At 43.3% G+C, this 26,162-nt stretch overlaps 1 protein-coding gene across 2 annotated transcripts in view; it reads right to left on the bottom strand.

Moving 5' to 3' along the window:
* TUBGCP3 (tubulin gamma complex component 3) overlaps nucleotides 1-26,162 on the bottom strand; it is a 317,898-nt gene that overhangs the window by 148,305 nt on the left and 143,431 nt on the right. For both annotated transcript variants that reach the window (XM_069205019.1, XM_069205020.1), the window contains exon 9: nucleotides 22,950-23,018. In XM_069205019.1, coding sequence (XP_069061120.1) covers nucleotides 22,950-23,018 — 69 coding nt within the window. The remainder of the gene's footprint in view (nucleotides 1-22,949; nucleotides 23,019-26,162) is intronic.

Raw genomic sequence — 26,162 nt, forward strand, 5'->3', positions numbered from 1 at the left:
ACAAGCTGCTGTTATGGAAGCGGGAACAGCAGGTAAGGATCAGCGCTAATCTTGAAAAGCAAGCAAAAGCACTAATTAGATGTACGCAAGTTGACGTCTTCGAAAACGAATGAGTTATGCTTTCAATGTGGGTTTTCATCCCCCTATGAAGTTAAATGTCCAGCCATAGGAAGATATGCAAAGGCTGCACTAAAGAAAACAACTACGTAATGGCCTGCAAAGCGAAAGAAAAACCAAATGCGTCTCAGCAAGAAGATAAAATGGACAATAGACTATTTCAGAAGCATTCTCGCCACGCCCACAAGGCCAAAAGGCAACATTAGTTGCAACAAGTAGAAACCAAGCACAGTCAATCGTAGTCAAATTCATCATATAAAGGCCCTTCAACATCATTATCAAGCACTGGCTAAGAGGACGGATGTGCGTTTATGATATCAACTAAGGAACGACATGCACGTACAGGATTAGCTGCTGGCAAATAAGATCAAAAGTAAAAAAAAGAATCACCAAACGAAGCGACAAAATTCATTTGGGCACTGCCCTAAAATTAGGATAAAGGTGAACAGTTTCTCCATAACCTCCATTAGAGACAGTGCTGCATGGATTAACATCATGCCAGTAGAAAAAGTTTAAAAGCCTGTCTCCTGTGCCACGCCTTACTCTATCAAACACAAAGGTATACACTTGGGCTGCTTCTTAACCGTTTCAGAGTCAAGGGTCATTTACACCAACTTTGTGACCCAAAACAACATCAGTGCAAGTATCAATTCATGTTCTTCGAGGAACTTGATCTAGTGCATGCTTACTGATACTGAGCTCTGCCACTGCTGACATAGAACTGATCTCTCTCAACTACAACATCCATGCTCAGGCTTAAAGCGTGAGTCCATTCCTGTTGTTGTTTCATGGCTCAGGAAGACTCAAACAGATGAAAGTGCAACTTCATATTAATGAGGGCATTCGCCTTGTTGCCCAACGTCACCACAGAGTCACTTTTCAATTTCAAGCAGCTGTTGTGAAAACTAGAAACACTTTTGAAACATGACATCATTAAATGCTGCACTGGTCCTATGCCATGGGTTTTGGCCATAGTTGTGGTGCAAAAAAAAAGGACACTGGAGGTGCAGTCTGAATTTTGTTGATATGATCCAGGCCAACAAAGCATCCGAGAGAGAAAAACATCCTGGTCCTCACATAGCGGACATGGTCATGCAACTGAACAGAGCCAAAATCTTCTCCCATCTTGACCTGAACAAAGGATACCATCAACTCAAGTTGAAAGAGAACTGTAGGTACATTAATAGTTTTCGACTCCTATAGACTGTTCTGATACAAAAGACTGAGTTTTGGAATCTTTGGCTGCAGAGATATTTCAGGATGTTTTTCGCTGAATTATTCAACCAGTTGCGCAGGCTTTCAATTACAGCGATGACATACTGGTGTTTGTGGTAATACAAAAGGAGCATGACAAGTCTCTTAAGCAAGTGTGTCAATTACTTGCTGAGGCAGGCCCCACTCTGAATACAGCAAAGTGTGATTTTCACAAAACCAAAACTTAAATTCTTTGGGCACATATTCTCTGACGGGGTGATTGAATCCTGACCTGGATAGGATACAAGCACTGTCATCTACCTGCCTCCCCCCTCCACAGGACGTAACCATGTCACAATCCCCTTTAGGCATGGTCAGTTATTGCTCAAGGTACATTCATGGCTTTCCTACAGTAAGTTCCCCATTGAGAGACCTAACAAAGCCAAATATCCCATTCCAATGGTCTCCTGAATACGACCACAGTTTCAAAGAAATACAACATGCAATTGAGAATGCAACTGAAATGGGTTATTATGACCTTAAGGTACATACTGAGATTACAGTAGATGAGAGCCCGGTGGGGCTGAGGGAAATCCCTGCTCAACCCAATGGTCATCCAAATGCCCAGAGACATTGTGGCCTACGCCAGTAGCAGCCTGTCTTAAACAGAATGCTCCTACTCTTGGCCAGAGAAAGAGAGTCTAGCTGTAGTGTGGACCTGCAAACATTTTCATATATTTTTATATGGGGAACATTTCACTATCATCACAGACCACCAGGCGTTGTTCACCATCTTTGGAAACCTGAAAGCTAACCCCCTGGAACTAGAGGAGGGGGTGCGACTGCAAGAGTAGACTACGTGATTGTACAAATGCCAGGGAAAGACCAAAACTCTGCAGATTACTTTTCACGAGTGCCGGTACATCAGCACAGTTCAACATCCAAAGCGGCTGAGGAGTATCTCAACTTCATTGTGAGGTCCAGCACACCAGCAGCTTTAGCAATTAAATAGATTACTGCTGCTTCCAAAGCACATAAGGACATGCTCATCCTCAAAGATCTCAATACAACACAATCTTGAAAGATAAGTATTCAACCTTTTGTGATGATGTTGAATTCCAAAAATTCAAAAATGTACAGGATGAGATATCGTCACACGAGGTTATCATACTGAAAGGCTTGAGAATTGTCATGCCTGAGACAGCAAGTCATAGAGCTCGCTCATGAACGACATTGTAGCACTGTAGCCATCAAAAGAGCCCTAAGCGACAGAGTGTGGTTCCCTCACCATGATCTATGAGTTGAGAGAGAGTTAAAGGTATGCCATCTTTGTTACTGTTTATCCTCCACAGTAATGCAGCATCTATTGATATCTGACCTTCCTGTGTATGCCTGACAGACAGTTGCAGTTGACTTCTTTGGGCCTCTAGAAAATGAACGTCACCTCATGGGAATCACTAATGAATACTTGTGTTTTATTTTGGTGGAAGACTTATTATCAAGAACCCAAGGTAAAGTAATTGAGCCGCTTGACATCTTTGAAGAGTGGGGCACCCTAGCTACTCTCAAATCTGATAATGGCCAGTCTCACAATAGCAAAGACTTCAAGGCATTTTTTAGTCGACTCAATGTGGGCCTCAAAACTGTAAAGTTCTCTGGCCCAAAGCCAATGGTGTTGGTGAACGATTTATGGGCACCCTAAAGAGGGTAAATCAGTGAGTGTTGATGGAAGGCATCAATCTAAACCAAGCCCTGTGCCCAGTACTTCGTGCCCATCCATCAACTCCTCACTTCATAACTGGTGAGGGCACTGCCACCTTCCTATTTGGGAGAGCTGTCAGAACCAAGCTACCGCAATGAACATCGGTCACAGATACTGATCAAAAGGGCAAAATGAAAACATGCCAATCAGCATCGATGCACCAAGGAAACAGTCTTTAAGAAAAGGGACTTGTTACTGGTCTAACAAACAGAAGCGTAAAAAAAGACACTTTGTTTGCTGTCAACCCTTTGAGAATTGTGACATGCAAAGGATATATGGTGACAGCGCATCATCCCGGAAAGTCCATCACATGTGACGCGTCACACTTAAAATGGGTACCTCAATGTTCATCAGCTCCTGAGATCACAAATGAGGCAACCCCACCTGAATGTCAAGATCACACACCTGAGCCTATGTCATCGATGCATAATGACAGGACATCTCAACTACCTCAACTACCCAATCTGGCAGACCAGTGAGGGCATCTCCGCGACTCATCGAGGAAATATGATGCTAATATTCTTTGTACTTTTTATTTAACAAAGGGCAGATGTAGTGCCTTTGATATCATGCATGCTAGGACCCTCACAGTCCTGGGTGGACTCTAGACAGGAATTCCGTAACCTGATGGGATGTTTTAAAGTGTGGTAGTGAAAGTTATGACGCAATGCATGCAAAGTGTGCAAGTATGTTGAAGAACAGCGACATCTGATGCAGGGCCCTGTGTGTGGCATGTTCATTAGCAGGCTCCTAGACTGGGGAAGCCGCTACATCCGCCTCCTGCTGCACATGATACAGGAAGCTTGGATTGCTGAGATGTTGCATTCTGACCATGCCATGATTACGCTGGAATTCTCAGGGGACAGGCAAGACCAGATAGAAGGCCACAACAGTGGTTTAAAAAAATAACTCTGTGATTGGGTGGTCCGGGAAGGGCTGCAATCCAAGATTAAAGAGTTTATATCTTACAACAACACTGGGGACTGCAGTGTAGCAATATGATGGGACTGAATGAAAGCTGTATTGTGAGACACGTATAGCAGAAAGTATGAGGCTAGCTAGGATACAAGTGATAATCTGGCAAGACTTGCATATTACACTCTCTCTCAAAAGACATGGCGCAAGATAATTCACGGAAGGTGCCAACTTTGATTTTAAGCTTAATAAAGCAGAGTATTCATTCCCAAGCACATATCCAACAAAATATAAAGGAGGGTTGTAACAAGACGGGGAAATTATCAGCAGCCAAACTGAGAGGGAAGCATATCCAATTCCACATTTTGGCTATTCTAACTTGAGACTGCACCCTCAAGCTGGACAAACAAAATAAACGTGCGGTTTCTGCGCAAGTCTAAGAGGTCTGTTCCTAAACTTTATCGACTAATGCTGCTTCCATTAGTCACTTCGTGCAAGGCTCCAATCTTAATAAAGTAGCCCTGCATCAAATGGCTGCGTGCAGGTCCCCATAATGGAGGAGTTTATCTCAGATATCAAGGGTATCAACCTCCCCAGGGTCCCAGGACATGATGGTTTCATGCCGCCTTTTACAGGAGCCTTTGGCCCATGCTACTACCATTATTGTACAAAGTTACACGATACAGCCTTGAGGGGAGCAGTAACACAATTCATGACTGAGGCTAGCAAGTAAACTGTACTTACAAAGCGGAGGAATCCAGAACAATGCAGCAACTATAGGCTGATGGCTCTATTGAATGTACATTTGAAAATATATACAAAAACAAAAGGAAACAGACTGCAGCAGCCTATGACGGACCTAGTCAACCCTAAGTGGGATTAATTCCCATGTGATGATGTAAAGACGCTGTGCTCCTGCTTGTAACATTGTTGACCATTTCAAAAAGGTTTTCCTTTTCCTTTTCTGAAGGACAGAGAATTGGGAGATCACTGTTTGGTTGTAGCAGGAAATACTAACCCTACAGCAAAGAATAGCATCAACTGGATCAATGCATGTGCTGGGACTAGGCAGGGGTATAAATTGTCGCTCCTGCTCTTAGTCCTATACCTAGAGCCCCTTACTCAGCTGATCTGCCCCTACCCAAACATTTGGGGATTAGACTGGGTAGAGATTTTTTGAACAACTCTTTGCCAATGACATTCTAATTTTGCTGGCCAGCCCAAGAACTTCCCTCGACCCTTTACTGGAGGATCTCAAATTAAACAAGGCCAAGTCGGAGGCTATACAATCTGCAATGGTTAGAAGAACATTCTTTCTTTCAGATACCGAACAAAACAATTAAGTATATGGGGATAAACCTGGGGCCTACCTTGCAGGGAGTTCACCATCTTCCCAATGTTGGTGATGGAAATTAATAGGGATTTACAAAGTTGGCACTGTGGCTTGATCTCATGGAAATTATGTATAGCATCCATCAACATAAATGTTTTGCTGAGGGTGTGATTTGTATTCCAGGCCATTCCTTGGGAGGGCGAAAATATCTAGAATTGCTGCAAGCAAGGGATCTCAGTCTTTCAGGTCTACTGCCAGGTGACCCATTTCAGTTTCCTATTAGAATGGTGCACACCTCAATCAGAACGGCAATGGTGCTTCATAAACCACTATTTGGCAGGAGGTTCCTTTGGGAAACTCTTTAGCAAAAACCAAGATCTAGAGCTGACAACTTGACTACTCATCCCATAACTAAGACGACACTATACAAAGGAGAGTCATGAAACACCCAGGCGATTTCCCTGTTCGGAAACCCCAACTTTACCCCTGGCATAAACAGCGAGGCCTTTATGGATTTAATGCAAGTAATGTGTATCAAAATAAGCAAGGTGTTACACCATAAAGAAGTAAAGTTCTTTTAGCAAGTGAAAACAGATTAGCCCTTGATGGAAAACAAATGTTTTAGAGATCCCCAGGTTAGACACTGGGACCGAGAGAAGGAGATTAAAGAGGCAGCTTAATGCCCACTCACAGACTTTGAAAAGCTATTAGCGAAACAGAGGATACTCATGAGATCTCACAAATATGCAAGCTGTTAATAAAGGGACCAACTAGCTCAAAACACAATTCTCAAAGGGGGTGGGAGGCAGGTCTGGGTGTACAACTTACTCAGACCATTGGAACACTATATTCAAAGACGTCGGTGAAGAAATCACACATGCAGTGTAAAGAAGCAGCTAGTAAACACCTTCTATGATGGCACCTGACTCCACAAAGGCCCCATTTAATGAATGTAAACAGAACTATCTGTGTTTGTGGGAATGTGGTCAAATTCGGCAGCACACACACCGTGACTAAAATATGGGAGAATGCACTGAATGATACAGACGACAAAACCAACACTAATATTCTCAAGATCCCCAATTAGAATCATCGTAGGCTAGATGCTACCTGTGAAGGGCAATACACAGGAAAGGTGTAAACATTTGTGGAATCCTTTATTGTTAGCAGTGAAGCAATGCATCCTTGCTTTATGGGTGAAACCACGTGTTCCCTCCATTAGGGATTGGTATAACAGGCTGTGGCAGATATGGGGCATGGAAAAGATTACCTCAGGCTTCAACGGTGCAAACTGCAGGTTTGCCAAGAAGCAAGCCCAGCTGCTATAGTTCTTCACCAAAGACTATAGAGCATTGACATGCCCCAAATCACTTAAGGCTATACAGATATTGGATATATGAACAGAAATGGCAGGAAAAAGTACTATGCAAGTACTACTCATATGGACAACTATTGTGAGCATGCCACACTGCCTCTGTTACAAGGAAAAAGGGGGTTCTTTTTGGGGAGCATTTCATTACTACTTTGTTACTTGGTTTTCTTATTTATGGTGCTCTTCTTTTACAAACCAATAAACTGATTTGAAATAGAAGAAAATAAAAGTCTCTCACTGGGGCAGAAGGAGATTTGCAAGTGAATCTAAAAAAGGTACACACACTGGAGAACTGTAGTTGAAGGTAAGCAATTTGTGTCTTCACTGGCACTGGATTATCATAGATTCACATGCATGAATAAGAGTAGCAAGCAGTATGAAACATACAAAAGGTATATTGCGGAACACCTCTGCAAAACAGGGTCAGGCTGAACTTCGACTAAAACCATTACTAGATGAAAGCAGGATTCATGTTAGCTAAAATAGATTTTGGAGAACCTCACTGGTTCACAGCTGAGCCTCTAGACCTCACTACATCCAGGCAGAAGTGCTGCAAAAAAAGTGCGACAAGCAGAAAATACAAAAAGGAAATAGCGGCACGCCTGCGTACAAAGCTGCGGTAGCCTGTACTACACTCCTTGAGTCAACACAGATATCCTCAGGAGACAACCAGTCTGGAAATGACAGGTATTAATTGCTGAGGCTATCCACCTTGTGATTCATTGGTCAGAAAGGAAAATGTTACTTACCCAATAGACATCTGTTTGTGGCATGTAGTGTTGTCGATTTATATGTCCATAGTCTTGCCATCTAGTGTTGGGCTTAGATGTGTGCAAGCTGTTTTTCTTTGACAAAGTCTTTCAAGTCACAAGGTTCAGTGACTCTTTCTCTTGCTAGCAAAGCGCATGGACTCCAATGCTGGATGGATTTCTCCCATAGGGCGGGTGAGCATGGAGTGGGATGCGAAGCGATGTACAAATGGATGCCCATCCGAAAGAGGAAAGTGGAAAAGAATATAAAGTTAACTGCCGGGGCAACAGGTGTCCGTGTAGGAGGATCGGCACATGTGAATCTACAGCACTGCATGACACAAAAGATGGCTTGTGGGTAAGTAACATTTTCTGTTCAAGGCATATGCGGGTGTAGATACACATGGTATGCACAGACTGTAAAGCAGCAATCCCAAAAGCAGTGACTAGCCTGTGGATGTTGCAGTAGATTGAAAACGTGCACAGAGTACTGCCTAGTCAACCTTGGCCTGTTGGAGGGTCAGGACATCCACACAGTATTGTTTTGTAAAGGTGTGTTATGTGGACCAGATAGCTGCTTTGCATATGTGAGCCACTGGTATATTTCCCAGGAAGGCCAGGGAGGCTCCTTTTTTTTATAGGGGGGTGGGCTTTAGGAGGGACAGATAAGGTTCTCTTTGCTTTAGCATAGCAGGTTTGCATGCATTGGACTACTCATCTAGCAGTGCCTAATTTAGAAAGCTCATTTCTTTTGTGTGATTTTGACAAAAGAGATGTATAGATGCAGAGTCTTCCTGAAAGGTTTTGCCGTATCTATGTAACAAATGAGGGTTTGTTTAATATCTAGTGTGTGAAGAGCCCTTTCTGCTATAGTGTCTTGATGAGAGGGAAAAACACAGGGAGTTCTATCGATTGGTTCAGGTGGAACTGAGATACCACCTTAGGAAGGAATTAAGGGTCAGTGCAAAGGACGACTCTTGTCCCTATGCACTTGAAAGAAAGGTTCTTCTGGGGATAGTGCACAGAGATCACTGACACGCCAAAAGGAAGTAATGGCAACGAGAAAAGCCAATTTACATGAGAGGAACTGAATGGAGCAACAATTGAGAGGCTCAAAAGTGGTACCCATGATTCAGTTGAGGACGATATTGAGGTTCCATTATTCAGTTGGTGAGATCCGAGGAGGGATTACCCACTTGAGGCCTCCCCAAGAAAGCTTTGGTAAATGGAATTCGGAAAAGGGAAAAATGTTCCACATTCAATGGGTAAGTAGCCACAGCAGCAGGATGGAGCCAAATAGAGGTGAATGCCAGTCCGCAAGTTTGTAGATGCAGCAGGTAACAGACAGACAATGTCCTGTGCTCTAGCTGTGAGCAGGTTAATATGTTTTGAGTGACAGTAGTGGACAAATCATTTCCATTTGGCTGCATAGCATGTATCAGTAGTGGGTCTAGGTGCTTACTTTTGGACAGTCATGCATTCAAGAGGTAGTTTGAGATATCTGAATTACTTCAGGAAGCAGATTGAAAGGTTGTGAGACTTGTAGTCTGGGAGACGTATTTCTCCATGGTTCAGCATGAAACAGTGCGGCCTGATCAGGAGTCTCTTGTGCGTAACCACCAAGATTTCCAGAAGTGATGTGAACCACGCTTGGCGAACCCAAGTCGGGCCGCTAGAAGGTGAGATAGAGATGCCTGCTGTAACTTTAGAGCCGAAAATGGATGCGACAGGAGAAAAAGCGTAGGCAAATATTCTTGTCTAGTTATTCCACAGTGCATTGACTTTGGATTGTGTGTAGGAACCTGTCTGCGAAGTATGGGCATTTTGTGTTTTTATGGTTGCAAATAGGTCTATTTGGGAGAAATCTCCATCGTTGTTCATCAACTGCTAGAGGAGGGCTTGCGTGTGAAGTATCCACTAGTGAACTTGTTGTCGCACAGTTCTGAGGAGACTGGCCAAATTGTTGTCCACCCCCGGGAGGTACTCTGCCATTAGGTGGATTTTGTGACAGAGTCCAACGCCCAAATGTGCTGGGCGAGCTGAGAGCTCTGGAGACTGAGACCCTGCCCCCACCACCCACTTTTGAATGGATAAAAATGGCTGTGGTGTTGTCCGTTTGGACGAGAACATCTTTGCCCACCAGGTGGGGAAGGTAAGCTTTCAATGCAAGATGAACTGCTTGGAGTTCTAAATAACTGATGTGAAGGTGCTGGTGTTCCCAAATGCCTTGGACGGTCAAAGTTTGCAAATGTGCTCCCAATCCCGAGAGGAAGGAGTTTGCTGCAGGCCTAGAAAAATCATAAAAATGTTACTAGACCTGTAGGTCGAGTAGCTTGAATAATCTATGTGACCAAACTGTAATGTACTTGTCCTGGAAACAGGTCTCAAAATGTGTGATCCTAGGCAAATATTGAATTTTACACACACGCCTTTTTCTTCATTCTCACATGAGTGCACCTTCAAATATGTGAGTTCAGCATTTCTGCTGCGAAAAAAAAATCCTCTTTTGTTTGATTAAATATACTAAATGTTTGCTCCATGTACAAAAAAATCTAGCCCACATATACGGTACTCATGATCTATGACTTGCCTCTTGGTTTACTAATAGCTTTGCCATCAGGGCAGGAGTGTTTCTCAGTTTACGTTTAAACACTCACTTTTAATAAGTATATTACTAAAGCATGATATGATAGCACACTGTCCGTTATTAACAGTACATTTCCAAGAAATGTCTAAAATGTTTCTCACTAACTTGCAGCTTTACTGATAAAACTATATTGAGCATTAACAATGATCTGTGAAAATTGGGTTTCAGAAAACATATTTATCATTTGCACATCACCAAGGAAAGTGTACTGACCAATTTTCATCCTATAACTTTTTTTTTTACCACACAAAAGCACCTACTGAAATGCATTTTGAAACTTTTGTAAAGTTGACTTAGTTATATAAATGTTGTGTGTTAGGAAAACCCTGATATCAACAGCCTTTCATTTCACATAGGTCAGACAGTTCACCTTACAAAATCCTGGATCTCTGCAGTCCCAAGGAAAAGTAATTGCATTGCAAGAAGACAAACTGACTTTTGACCTCTGTCTCTGAACCCAGAGCAAATGTGACAAGAATAAGACTTAAAGGTATCTTAATTGCCAATTCAGTTTCTGACTGAACAGAACATCTGTTCTTTGTCCACTCCAGAAGGGGTGAGTAGATTCTAAAAAATATCTCCACCTGATCAAATATGACTCGCTATAGCGAGTCGTCGAGCAGATATTTCAAGCACTGTGTTGTGATGGTCTCCTGTGGAACTAGGTTGAGAAAAAGCTGCTTTTGCAACAGGTTTTTGGTGTTCACCACAGGAGAGAGTGACAACTGCAGGGGCTGGCCAATACAAGATCTTCCTAATGACCTTCCGCTGGAGACCATTTCAGCGCTGAGCATTCCTGCAATGGACGCATGTGTAATCCTGCCTGGGGCACTACTGCAATGCAGGAGGCCCACAATGCCTAGGAGGCACATAACTGTCCTGGATGTGACCTGGTGGTCTGGTTAAATGTGAGGAAGAAGTGTGTGAAAAGACCGTATTCTTGCCGGTGTGGGGTAGGAAAGGCCGCTTTCTGAGATGAGGATTGCTCCTAAGTAAGGCTGAATTTCACAGGGTTCGAGGTGGGATTTTTGCAACACTGATGGTAATTCCCAAATTGTGTAGAAGATATATAGTGGTCTGTGTGTGTTTGCGGCATAGTTGGTGGGCTGAACTCTTGATGAGCCAGTCAAACAGATAAGGGAAGACGTGAATGCCCTGCCAACACAGGTGTGCAGCTACCACTGCAAGGCACTTTGTGAACACTATGAAAACTATTTTCAGAAAGCACCTTAAGACTTGGATCTACACGATGACTAACACCCTCTGCTACTCCTACATCTCGTAAGTAGTCTCTTTTTGTGACACCTCAAGAACCCTTGCTCAGCCCTTGTAGCACTACCTCATTTCCTGGATCCGCCTTAGTGCCAGGTTACTCCCTTGGGAGTGACAGTGTGCTCTATAAGTGACAAAACAATCAATCAATCAACACGTGGGGAGCTGTAGTGATCCCAAAAGGCAGTACCTTGAACTGATAATGTGTGCTGTTCACCACAGACATTAGGTAGCTCTGATACTGTTGGTGTACTGATATGTGAAAGTATGCGTCCTTCAGGTTGAGGGCGGTCATGAAGTCGCCCTTCTGTAGAAGAATTATAACATCTTGAAAGGTGATCGTACAAAAACGTCCTGAGTGGATTTATTTTTTGAGTGGCTTTTGGTCTAGAATGGAGATGAGAAAGCCATATTTCTTGGGAATTAGGAACTACAGAGAGTACACTCCTGAATCTTTTTCCTGTGTTTAGGAGCTGGGGCTTCATCAAAGGCTTCCTGGAAAGAAAGCTGCCTTTTCGGTGGATGCATGGCTGTTCCAAGTGGATGGGCGAGGATGAATTGCCACATGTCTCTGACTGATGGAAAAGTGGCTCCACTGTTTTGTCACAGACCGTGGTGAAAGTCACCTCCAGTGCCGAAGCCTTCGGTGCAGAGACTGTTTCGCCTTTGACTGTTTACTGAATGCAGAGCCAATCGCAGTCTGTGCCAAGCCGGTTGCCTTGGAGTGTTTCTTTGGCACCATGCTGAGTTGGTTGTTATGGCCAAAGTCGATGGCCAGTGCCTACCATGGCCCGGGGGCAGTTGTGGCCACATTTTCTGCTGCTGGTATTCGAGGGTGGCTGTGAGGCCTTTTGTGGAGACCTGCATGCTGTATCGAGGAGGGGAAGGGTGTGTACTCATGGCCTGTATCTGCTGGAGGGCTCAATCTCCAGGTTGGAGCTGGTGCTCTCCTCTGGTGAAAGCGCCTCCTTGGTGTGGTGTTCATGAAGCTCTTCAGTGCGGAAGAGGTCCACTGGTTCTTTGCCGCTCCTCCATGACACCTCCAAGCGTTAGGCCCCATGGTCACAGATGGTCATCTTCGACCTGAAGGAGTGGCAGGCACTGCAAAACAACAGGTCATGCTCAGGTCAGACAAAAGGCAAGGGTTACAGACTTGAAGGAGGTTGGTTTGTGGATATTTTGAGTGGCAGTGAGGACATCTACCAGGTGTTTTTCCCATCACTCTCATGACATGGTATGCAACTGTCAGAAGACCCGAAGGGCAAGGCCCCACATGGTGCCAAGATCGACCTGAGGATCGCCTGAGCGCAGCTGGAGTCGTTGACCCGGTATGGAAGGGAAAAGGAATATGCAATCAAAAATACCGACAATTAGGAGTTACTGCGAGGACTGAAAAAGGACTAATGACTGTCTCAAACCAGAGCAAACATCTGAACTCAATGGCGGAAAGAAAACAATCTAACAATGGAGTCAATGCCCATGCGCATTGCCAGCAAGAGGAGGAATCACTGAATCTCGTGAATCGTAAGACTTCTTAAAAAAAAAAAAAAAAAAAAAAAAAAATGCCCAACACTAGATGGCAGAAGTAGGCACACAATGTGAATCTATAGACACACATGCCTCGAAATAAGTTGTTCTCTTCACAGATGGACAAAGCCTACAGTTAGTCTGAATTTCTGAAAGTTTTACTGTTGTCAAGATAGAATTTCAAACAACTTCAAATAGCCAGTGACCGAGGAGTTCTCTCCACAACTGTCATTTGATTTTGTAAATAAGACTTACAACAGGTTTGTTTAAATGAAAGTCAGATGGTACCATTGGCACGAATTTCAGATTTGTCCTTAAAATAACCTTGTCTTTTTAGGAAGCATAAACATGGTTCTTTTATCATGAATGCTTGTATCTCATTCACGTTCCTTGCCAATGTTAGAGCCCTCAGCAATGTGGTCTTTGATCTAACATTCAATATCCACTTTAAATGTAGGTTTGAAGAGTGTCCTCAAGAGCTCTAAAATGACTGTAATCAGCTCCGATAATCACAGTAGATCCCTTATCAGCAAGAACGCAGTGAACAGTCTAAACTTCTGGCAAAATGTTTGATAAATCAAGAATCTAGTAATAAAGAGGAGTCTGAAGAAGAGCGCTGAAACATTTTTGTGGCTGCTTTGATGGAAGAATGCTTCAACCCATATTTTGCCAGGCATGATAAATGGGGAAGCACTTGAAGTTGCTTTTTTGTTAAAGGACACAAACCATTGTTGGCACCAGCAGCAGAATTTCTTCCCTTTGGCCCAATATGTTAGAATTACTGACAGGACTATTGCTTTGTGCAGGGTTACTCTGCCATCTTTTGAATGTTTAGATAAGAGAATTACATGTATTCAGCAGCCAAGCTTTCAATTTGAAAGAACCCAAATTGTGATGAAGAAACCTGGCCTTTCTCACTGGAAATTGGATTTTGTATGTTGCTCACGTGAATGGATGGAGTTTCTAATAGATGGGAAAGTTATGTTAACCAATTTTAGAGAAGCTTATGCAACAGGATCACTTTGTAAGGTGCTCTTTTGATCTTAGTGATTTGCTCACGGAACAACTGTAAGTGGTAGAAAAAGCATAAGCAAATATCTTCGACCAGGACAGTGAAAGTGCATTGGTAATGGTTGCCAATGCCACCTTGCAGAGAAGTGGCATTTCATAACCATTAAAAAATCATGTTCTCTAGATCTTGGTTCAATTCCCGCTTGTAGGTTACACTTGCCTTCCTACTGAATACATCTACCCATGAGTTATCTGCTCTTGGCATATGCTCTGCTATCAGGCAGATGTCATTATTAAAGGCCTCGTTACATAGATCTCAAGGCTATTTTGAGAGAGCATGTGCTTTGTCTGAATATACAGAACATGATTGCAGTATGGTCTGTCCTCACAAGAACTTAAGTTTGGAAGGAAAGACTGAAGGCCTCGCCTCACAGTTTGAGTTCCAGAATGTTTACATGAAACTGGTATGCAATCTCGGTTAAAGGTCCTCTGGCTCCTAGATCATGCAAATGAGCTCCCCGTCCTTTTAATGGTTTGACTGTTGTCAGAGAAAAATCTACTACTTCCATTTGAAAGGGCAAACTTTTGTAATTTGGATTTGATCCTCAAAAAGATTCACAAACTTATGGAAAGAGCGCTTTCAGCTCGTCATTCAGGACACGTTTTTAGTCAGCAGTGAGGAATCAGGAGAATGCACAAAGACAACATCCCTTAACTGGGTTTGAAGTTGCAAACTGTTGAGTTTTTACACTGTTGAATTTATGACACTTAAGTGCTAGTTCTGAATTCTCTCCACCGATGGATAGCTTTCCCCACTGATGTATCCAGGATTGCACTATGCACCTGAATGTATGTGGTAGTCACCAATTCAGACTGACATATTTGGAGTGAGAGCCGTACGTTGGAACACATTTAGGCTTCTATCTGTTCAAAATTTTGATTACTGTGATTAATTGCTGTGGTACAACTTAGTCATCTAGGTACAGATAAAAAAAAAAAGTGTCCTTTTTCAGTAACACTCATTCTGGTCAGATTCCTCACCTTAAGAATATTCCAGAAGCCACCCTGGATCTAGAAAAGTCTCCCAGCAATGTCTCCTGCACACTGATAGGTAGCACCTGTGGGTCTGCTGTGACCTCATACCGCCCTTGAAGTGAGGGAGCAAGGGCACAAATAGGTGCCACCAATGCGCACTGACACACGTTTCCTAACCTTTCTTCTGTAAACAAAGTGTATGTTACAATGAGCCGAAATTTAACTTGGGACATATATCTATTAAACAGAAAGGGAAAAAGGGAGGGCAGTGAGGAATTTGTGATTACAGAAAGTATGCCCTTTTCCAAAGGAAAGTATCCTGTTCTTCTAACTGATAGTTCTAACCGGAGTGTTCACCTTCTGAAAAGATATCATAACAGTACCTTCCAAAGGTGGTGGGTCTGAACCTTCCCCGCTAGGAACATAGCTCCCAGCACCTGAGGACCCTCCACTGGCTCCCGACGGAGAAACAAATCATCTTCAAGCTACTCACCCACACCTACAAAGCCATTCACAACATCGGACAGGCCTACCTAAATCACTGCATCTCCTTCCACAACCCCGCTAGAGCCCTCTGCTCCGCCCAGCAGCACTGGCCACCATCCCACACATATAGAAAACCATCGCCGGACTATCCTTCACCTACCTTGCAGCAAAGAGCTGAAACAACCTACCCATGCACCTCAGACAAAGCCCACTGCTCACCATCTTTAGGAAGAACCTCAAGACAAGGCTCTTTGGATGAGGCTCAATCCATCCCCCTGCCCCCTTCCCCACCCCCAGTGCCTTAAGACCCTCACAAGTGGGTAGCTGCGCCCTACAAAAACTGATTGGTCTTAGGAGTGGACTCCAACCAGGAAGTTTTGCAGAACCAACAGGACTAAATGGTCCTCTATGCAGCCCTGGTGTCAAGGCAGTAATAATTTGTGAAAATATGCAAAGGTGCCAACATCGCAACCTGGCAGATGCGCAGGACAGGCCTTCCCAGGAAGGGGGAGGGGCTCTTCTCCAAACAATACATAACAGATCTTTAAACAAAGGTCTAGCTACCTCGACAGTCATCTGCGCATCTTCCCTTCTTGACCCCAGCACAATCAACAAAGAGCTGGTTGTCCACATGGTGGTCACCTCTATGGTCAATATAAAAGCTTTAGGCCCTTTTAGGATCAAGCTAATTAGGCTTCTCCTCATTCATGGAGTGGGAATGAATGAAAGCAGGCATACTGTCACAAGGTGGACTGGATTCACCACTCCAATTTGTCCGGAACCAAAATGGTGTATTAAGGGTTGCATTAACAGCACCTGCAGTGTGCAGACGTGACCATAGTGGGTTTTCATTATCAGGAGCCAGAGGGAGCAACTATGCATTAGCTTGAATGGTGTCTACATGAGGAATGCGAGGACAAAGCAGTGCAAAGAGAATCTGCGCCTGAGTGAGCTTTGGGAACTTGTCTCTTCTCAGAAAAGCACTCAATGGCCAGACGTCCAATATAGGCCTGAAACTTCCATCCTTTTGCGGCGCAAGAAAATAGCAAAATTAACATTAGTATTCCCTTTCCAGCACTCGTTCAATGGCACCGTTTGACAGCAAGGGATTAACTTTTTGCATTAAGATTAAGGTGTGGTCTATCAAAGTTTGACCTTGCATGGAGGGAATATGAGGTGGAGAACAGATTAAAGGTAAGGCTCTGCCTATATGAATAATCTGGAGAACGCATTATACTCATGTGAAGGATTTCCATCCGAGGAGGAAAATATTTGGCCCTGTCCACTAGTGGCAGACAGTGCAAAGCAGCTTGGGTGTCAATGCAGCAGGAAAAGAGGAGGTGAGTAAATGATGCCTCCTCCTGTAGTGAACCGGTTCTATGTCTCCAGGTTCTCTGCCTCAAAAAGGCTGGGCTGGTTGTTGCACTGGCTATGATCGTTGGAGCTGCTAGTAAGTTAAGCCTCTGGAGTAACCTCTAAATTTTCTTTCCTGTTTGTGTTGAGCTGGCAACAATAATAGTGAGGAATGTGCTGTGAATATCTTTAAGCAGCTGTGATGCTATTTAGATTTGACCACCAACTCCATTTTGTGCCCCTTTTCCTTACACAACTTGTTATCCTCGTCATTCACCCACGAAGAGTCAGACAGTGCTGGAACATATTATATGGGATGCAGACTTGATAAGAGTTCACAAGGCTGAGACTGTTTTTACCAGAGGAATGTATGAATCTGTCTCAGAACAAATACTGGGAGCCCGGCCAGCTTCTATGGGTTTTTTTGGCACAGATGAAGTACAGCTAGCATTTAAGTTCGTAACGGGGGGAGAGGGTTTCTAGAACCTTCTTCTTGAGGTACAAAGGACGATGAGACGTGACGCTCAGGTAGGACATCGCCTGTGGAGCAGACGCACTGCCTAAGATCTGATTCGTGATCCTGATCAGGTCTCATTACTGACTGATTTGAGGGTTCCCCAGTCACTCTGGAGAGGATGATGTCAACACAATCAGTGAAGTATTTTAAATCTTTATTATTTAGCTCATGTATACATGCTCTGTTGATTCCTTTCTAAGGCTTGACCACTTGATATACACATTTATCTTTGTATCATGTTCTGCTGCACTTGAGTTATATGCTTATTCTCATTTATTTGTATGACTTCTATATATTTGGGAAGTGCCTTAAATTCATTCTTTACACTATGAGAGCTGAATGATTTTGGCATTGTGTCCTCTTAGTTTAAGGGAAATCAAAACAGCAACTCAAGAGTAGAATCATTATTTTCCTCCAAAAATCTAGGTCCATCAGAGGGCATGTCCATAAAGGATGCCAGAAAATTCAACTGCCACACCCAAGCATGTTGTTTATGCATGCTGCTGATTTCTATATAATGATCAATTTACTGAGGGATCCCGACCAGTATGCAGCACATATTTTATTTCATTCTGTCCATTCTGAATAATTTGGGCAAGAGATGCCTTTAGGTCTTCCAGGACGTCCACCAAGATCATGGTGACCATGCCCCTCCAAGCATGGCTGTACGTGCACAGAAGGCTCACCACATTTAGGAAGTGCAGGGCCAGGCTAGCTGACCAAAACATTTTTCCAAATTTGTCCATAGGGTTTGATTTCCTCTTTTGAGGTTCAAATGGAAGGCATCCCGATTCAATCTATTCACCGATGCCTCCACCAGATGGATTTAGGCGTAAGGTGTTTTGTCAGAAAATAAGATTTCCCAGTTGAAGGTCTGGGTCACCTGGCTACAGGTCAACTGACTAGAGGAGCTGAGCACAGTTTTGGCCCAGTGGCCAAAAGACTATCTGAGCGCAACGAATGGCAATACAAGCTCGGACGAAGGCGGCCTTAGTTGGAGTATTTCAAAAGTAGGCAATTTTCAATCTACCTTCTTTGCAGCTCTGCACAGCATTACTGCAAATGAGGTATTTTCGTCTGTTGATGGACCAGAGGCAGAGCCCAGCTCTGTCTCCGATGAGGAGAGGTGCCCACTTGATTTTGCAAGTCTAAGCACACTCCATCAGTGTAATAAAGGCGAAGGAGACTGTCCACCTCCTCTTATTCATCAATGTCGTGATGGAGATTAAGTATGCCCTGGAAGTACACTGGAATCACAACCCAAGAGGGTATCTTTCCTTGCCCAGTACTGGTGTCAAATGAGAAGCTGAGGCATAAGGACCAACTGTACAATCATTAGCTGCACCTTCTTTATTTCATAAAGTTACTTAGGCCTGGTGAGGGCCAATGCTAGATTAGGGTCAGAGATTGACATCAGGATAGAATCGGACAGTCAGCAGCGGCGCTGGCTCTAAGGAGATGGAAGCGGACGTTAGAGCTGGAGTGGAAGCTTGGAACGGCATAGGAAAAAGCCAGAAAGTGGGTTCAGAGGGGGGTAGCCAGTGCCAGGGAGGTGCTCCAGGAAGACCGACTGGAGGTCCTGCAGCTTCCTGCCTGGGGACCAAAGTTGCACAAGGGCTCTTATGCTTGGTGACAGAGTTTCACCTCCAACTCTCTAATCACCTTTGAGTGAATGAGGGTACATTTCTCACACAACAGATGTCAGGTTACTGCAGTCACGTCACAGCTTGAATCTTGTTGTCTTCAGAGAAAACATAATTCCCAGCACACTGTTTGAATCATTTTGGAGTGGTTGGAGTACCGACAAAAGTATAAAAAGAACTCCGGATCCAAGTCGAGGGGTGCAGAAAAAAAAGATCTCACACCAACAAGCAGGGGTAATATCAAAATGTGGTCCAGCTCCACCACCTCTGTGGTGGAACTAAAGCACAACAGAGTCATACAACACCACGTCAGCTTGCAGGAGTCGTTGATCTGAGAATTTTTCGGATTCAGTCTGGCACCTGGGGTAGTCAAAAGGTGAAGAATCTCCAATTAGAAGTATCAAATAGAAAAGCTGCTACAGGAGCCATAGACTTTGTAAATGTCCTTGATATCGACTTGAGACTTAACAGGAGCACCTTGAACAGATAGTGGCACCCAGCTACACCAAACCACAGCTATTTCCAATGGTTGGCATGTACTTTGAAATGAGAATAGGGGACTTCCAAATCCAGCAATATTATGTATTTGCTAACTTGAAGCAAATGAATCACCTGTAGTGTGATCATTGTGAAAGACTGTTTGCAAATGTACTTGCTGTCATAGGTCAAAATGAATCCCCATTCTCCTGACTTTCTTCAAGTCTGAAACAAATCTTAAGAAGAGGTCAATTTTGCTAGGATTTGAGGATCGTTCCCATTGCCTCTGTCACGGAAAACGTCTTCTCTTCCAAAAGTTGTGTGTTAAATGGAGGTTTTCTGAGATGGGGTAGGAGAAGGCCTTTGCAGGAATTTGAGTGTATGTCGACAAGAAACTTATCTAAGGCCCATACATCTTTTCTACTACGTTCCCAGCGATCCTTCCTCCAAGCTAGGCCTGCAACTTGCCAGTGATGTTGTGAGTCTTATTTCTTAATCATCAATGCTGTGATGGAGGTTAAGTATGCCCTGGAAATACACTGGAATCACAACTGGAGAGGCTATCTTTCCTTGCACTGGTGTCAAAGGAGAAGCAGAGGCAGAAGGCCCACTGTACCATCAAAAGCTGCACCTTCCTTATTTCATAAAGGGACTTAGGCCTGGTGTGGGCCAATGCTAGATTAGGGTCAGAGATTGACATCAGGATAGACTCCTATCTCACTCAAAGTGTTACTGCTTGCCATAGGAAGATGATGATGACTATCTTTGTTGCTGGAATTGGTTAAGGCTAGTGAAAACAAAGTAACTGTTTCGCTTAAAAACCATATCTGAACAATGGCATACCCATGCTTGTAAAACCTCGAAAAGAAGTCATTCTTCTGTATTGCAGAATACCCTGATATCAGGATGCTTCAGTGTCTAATTTGATCACCCATAGAGCTTCATCCAAACGGGTTCTCTCTAAAAAAAAAAAACATTATATATATATATATATATGGAAGATTTACAGCACTTGCTGCACCTACTAAGGTGAAAAACTTTAGTTTACTTTATGGATTAAAAACGGAATTGTACTTCTTTTACCATGATGCACTGGGGCTGACTGTATGCTGGAGTGTGAGCAGGGTGCTCCCTTTCTGTTTTTTTTTCTGTTTAAGAAGGCTCCCTTGAGCCAACGAACTCTGGTTGTAGCACCTGCGTGCTAGTGAGTGGTACACAAACCTGAGAGGACTTTTGGCAGCACTTTCAGCAACCCCACAGACAAAGCTGCTCTCTGCTGATGAAGGGACTACCCAAAAACAAGTGTCCAGAGATTTACAGCACTTGCTGCATCTACTAAGGTGAAAAACTTTCATTTACTTTATGGATTAAAAATGAAATTGTCCTGCATTTACCATGATGCACTGGGGCTGACTGTATGCTGGAGTGTGAGCAGGGTGCTCCCTTTCTGTTTTTTTGGCCCTCCTACGTAGCACCACTTTGTCAGGATGAACAGACAAAACTGAGGGTTTTGAAGAAAGAGCCTGAAGTTCACTCACTCTGCGTACAGAGGTGATGGCAACAAGAAATGCAGTTTTGATAGTAAGGAGCCTCAAGGGGCGATTGTGTAATGGCTCAAAAGGGGCACACATTAAGTGAGGACAAGATTGAGGTCTCACTGGGGCATGATAAATGGAGTGAGGGGAAACAAATGGGTGAGACCCTTAAGGAATCTATGAACAATATGAGACTTAAAAAGGGAAGGTTAGTCTGGCAATCTAAGAAAGGCTGATCTAACTGATAAATAACCTTTAAGGGTTCCCAAAGCAAGGCCCTGCTGGGCTAAGGAAAGGATGTACAAAAAACAAACCTCAGAAAGGTGCAGAAAGGGGATCAACAGATTTGTTACAACACCATGCCACAAATTTATGCCAACGACAGCGTATTCCGTTTTGGTGACTGCTTCACTGAATGGGAGTAGGGGCTCTGAAATCGAGTCCCCAGGTTTAAGCACCTCTGTTAGGAGGTTAGTCCTACCTGCCATAGTGGGCAGCTTGAGGCCAAGGACCCCAGCCACCCTACTGACCACCTTTGAATAGGAGGCTCCCTCTGCCGTAGCCACGGTAGGAGAAGAAAGCATGCCAGCATCTGGAGAAGTATCTAGACTACTGGCCTCGCCAAATTCCTGTGCCCAGTCTATGTTAGGGTCATCCAGCTGGTATTCATAAGGGTCCAGCGACCCCGACAATCCTTCCTCATATTCATACCCATAGGCAAAAAAAGCTCTGAATCTGACCTGAGGTGAGTAGACCTCATCAAAGTCGGAAGCAGCGTCGGCTGACGCCGTTCCGGCTCCAGTTTTTTGCGATCAAGATTGGGTCGATGACAATCGTGGGCCCAACCGCCGCCGGGTGTGTCGACGACTTAGCCGGCACAGGTCGCAATGGTACGACCGGGGTCTGCATGGATCCGGAGGGGCCCTCAAAGGCCGAAGCCACTGGTGTAGACCCCTGAAAAGCCCCTAGCCGAACTCCCAGGAGCGATGCAGAGTCGAGTGCCGGGCCGCCAAGAGCTTTAGGGATCGCTCACTCAAAGCCTTCGGGTGCATGGCTCAGCACTCAGAGCATGACTTCGGGTTGTGGTCGTGCTCCAAACACCACAAACAGACCAGGTGAGGATCAGTCACCGACATCATACAGTGACACTCCTCGCATGGTTTGAACCCGGTCTTTGAGGACATCCTCAGCGCACCAAAAGAAAAAACTAAAGTGTCGAAATTTGTTCAAAAAACCACCAGGATAGCTCTCTGTGGACCAGCATGTGACACGGAAATAAAATTAATTATGTCACCGCGCTGAACTGGCCCCTTTGTACGACTCCAATGTCATCACAGCAACCACGAGGCCAACGACGGATGCGGAGTCGACTGACGCCACCTGATGGCATGCAAGGGTAATGCTCAAAGAAAAATCTCTGGATCAAGTCCGACGCCTAGGGGAAATTCTAATGTAAGGAATCTGCAATTAGAAGTCTCTATAACATTGTTACTTTATAAGCTTTCCTTTAGTTCAGGATTTAACTATATTTCCTTACATTTGTCTTTCCTTAAACTTGGTTTTCCATGTTTTGGTTTCCTCCTAGGAGCTTTCTTAATTTTTGTGTTTACAATAATTCACATTTATCAGTCCAGGACCCCTTGCTTAAATTCCACGAATAAATACATTAGAACACAGGGTCAATGTGCCACCCTACATTGGAAAGGCAGTGTAGGCTACCAAAAGAAAGACTTTAAAGGCCTTTACGTTTAGGAGATTGAAGTGATGGCATTACGCTTCAAAACAGACCAAAGCTTTAAACTCTTCTGCACACAGATCAATAGCTGAACATACAGGTGAACCACATCTTTAAGTATATTTAACAGCAAATATGTGATTATACAAACAAACTCCGATAAGAAAGGCAGGTTGTGCTTAGCATTTTAAATGACTGAAGGACAAGAGAATGCTTGATTTCACAAAAAGTACATTAGAAATCTGCATGCCAAGTATGCATATACTGACCTGCGAGTGTAAAACTGAGAGAAGTCTGTAATATTCTTTCAGCTCTTGATGTAAGGCAGCACAAAAACTCTGCAAAAATAGTCATCTATTACAACCTCAAATTTAACGATTGAATTTTCACAAAAAAAGTTAATAGCCACATGACTAACAACAAATAAGACACAGCAAAAGTTAAGAACACTACCACTTTATTTTCTACAAAAAAAAAAATGTATTTATTTAAAATACAAATATCAAGAGTCAACCATCCAGACTTAAAAAGTACTAAAGAAGCCCCTAAGAAACCATCTGTATTTATAGTGCAGCAAAGCCACAACTTAACTGATTTCAAATGCAGATAACAACAATGTCCCATCTACCACACAACTCTTCCACAATACCTACTTCTTTGTGAACTTGTGTTAAGGTAGTGTATCTACTGCTGGATTCCCTACCGTCTCAGATAATGACAAATCTTCTCAAGTCTAAGGTCTATCAGCAAATGTATGTCTGCAAACACTAATGACCCAAACGCTGCACAGGTGTTAAATGCAAATTTCGAAAATGGAACACAGAGGCACGTGCTTTAGATTTGGCTATTCTGGTGCCATGTCTTTTGACACAGAGGACTGCCGTTAACAGCTCTGCTAACAACAAATGTAGAGGAAGCCACATCAATAGAACACATTTTAAGCAAATGTTAAAACATTCTCTTTTTTTTTATTTAAGTAAAAGCAAGACTTCTTATCATGCATTACCACTAGGTAACTATTTTATCATGGTGAGAGCCCAGTTTAATTTTATTACGAGAGAAAGGGGATATTACTTACTAAATAGTTTTACAAACCATTGCATAAACACAATGTTGTCCTGTCCTTCCCTAAAGTAGATGGACCCCGTGGTCTGTGCATTATAACTGGCTCTTCTAGTCAGCACATTCCCGCAATAAGTGCAGGCAGGGAATATATCAGAAAAGGCAGTTGTGAGTAGGGGCAGGGAGGATGCTCAATCTATAATAATACAGCCTTGCGGAGTAACCGGAGCAAGAGAGCATATACATCACGAGATCTATGTGAAAGTTAAACAAAGGGTGGAATTCTATAGCATTATGAAAACATCCCAGCTAAAAAAAAGGCACTTCTTACTCAACAACCTACCATTGTAGGAAAATGTCTCTTTTTTGTATGATCACCCCAGTTTTTTGGACTGGTGCTGCTGTTTTTTGACTCTGTGCACTGGAGCTCTGCTAACCAGGTCTCTGTGTATAGAGCCCCTAGAACAGATTGAAATTGGCTAGACTCCTAATTGGCATATTATCTTACTAAAAGGTCCCTGGTATGTGGTGCAACATGTACCCAGGGCCTGTAAGTTAAATATCACTGGTGGACTGGTGCATGTTATGTGGCACCAGTATAGTAAAAAACATGACTGCAGGTCTGCCACCAGTAATCTGGCTGTGAACGTGTGAACTGCAAATTCGATCTGTCAAAACAGCCCCTTTTAGCAGGGCTAATCCCCAATTACTAACGCATGTCATTTAAAGGAAGGATATGCATATGTTTAAACATGTCCTTAACAGTGACACTGCCCTAAAATATATTTCCACTGTGGCAGTATTAGCTGTTCAGTAGTGAAGCATTGGGAGTTAATATTAAAATTAAATAAGGCAATCTCCACCTAGGAATCAGCTAAAAATGTTATTCATGGACTTTCTAAAATATTTATAGCAAATCCAATTTCATTGGTGAAGTTGGACTTGCTCTAAATATTTTACAAAAGTTACTTTTAAAAAGCTCTCTTTTCCTTGCCTAAAGGCTCTTGAAGTTGATTGCTTGAACTTCCAACTGAATAGGTCCTTGATGAGAAGTAAAGTTGCTCCCAGAACTGAGACAATGGCCTTGGGTGCGGGGATGTTTTCTGCTCCTCTGGAAGGACGACCATCTGAGCACTGCCCAGGAAGAAAATTAGTTACTTACCTGTAACTGCAGTTCTCCAGTATTGGTATCTTTCATAGATTCACATGCTTGAATCATCCCCGTCGTCGAGGTGGGAGCCTCACGGTAAACTTAAATATATAAAAAGCAGTAAGTCAGTAAAAATAAAACCAGTAGGCCCAAGTAGGCCTCATAAGGTATTTTACAGTCTATCCACTTTGTTTTGTGAAAAGACCCAAACTTGAGTATCAACCAATCAGGATTCAGCCCCTCCCAAACACTCCCAACAGAGGCTGAATTCCCTCAGATTTTCTATTAGGAGTGTGAAGTTTAATATCTGTATAATAGGGGAGCCTCTGAGGGGAGGAGGGTGGGTCGCATGTGAATCTATGAAAGATACCAATACTGGAGAACTGCAGTTACAGGTAAGTAACTAATTTTCTTCTCCAGTATTGGATCTTTCATAGATTCACATGCTTGAATCCGAGTAACGAGCAGTAATGTTTTCTTACTTACTGAATTACATTGACTGTAATTCCATCGTAATTCTATACGTGATGTGATTCACATTAGTTCAGTTTTAAATATGCACTTACATATAATTATATTTATATTCACAAACATACGAATATAAAAGCAATAAAATGTGTGTGGCAAGAAATCCTGACACAGTTTATGCTATTATTATGGAGAATACGACACGTTAAACAGTAGAAGAAAATGAACCATTAATGACCATACCTCGAGTGTGGTGGTGGGATGTGTAAGAGGCTCACCTTAACGAAATAGATGCCTCAGCACTGCTTGTCCCACTGCTGTATCGACCTGGTTTGTCTCCTCTAGACAGTAATGTCTTGTAAATGTGTGTTGGCTGGACCATGTTGCTGCTCTACAGATGCTATGTAGTGGTACACCTGCAAAGAGTGCCGCTGAAGTGGCTACCGATCTTGTAGAGTGGGCTCTCACCTTGGTGTGGAGCGGCTTTCCTGCTTTTGAATGGCAGAATTGAATCGCCAGGCCAATCCATCTTGCCAAAGTCTGTTTGGACACCGCGTGTCCCTTCTTTGTTCCGCCGAATGCTACAAATAATTGATCCGACTGGCGGATGGCCTGAGTTTTCTGTAGATAAAACTTTAAACATCTTTTAATATCGAGAGAATGTAATGTTTTTTCCGCCACTGTTTGCGGATTTGGAAAAAAGGTTTTTAAGATGACTGGTTCATTTAAATGAAATGTTGAGGGAACTTTCGGAATGAATTTAGGATTTGTCCGCAGGATGACACCCGAGTTTGTAAACTGG

Source organism: Pleurodeles waltl, chromosome 8 (genome assembly GCF_031143425.1).
Source record: "Pleurodeles waltl isolate 20211129_DDA chromosome 8, aPleWal1.hap1.20221129, whole genome shotgun sequence".
Lineage (NCBI taxonomy): Eukaryota > Metazoa > Chordata > Amphibia > Caudata > Salamandridae > Pleurodeles > Pleurodeles waltl.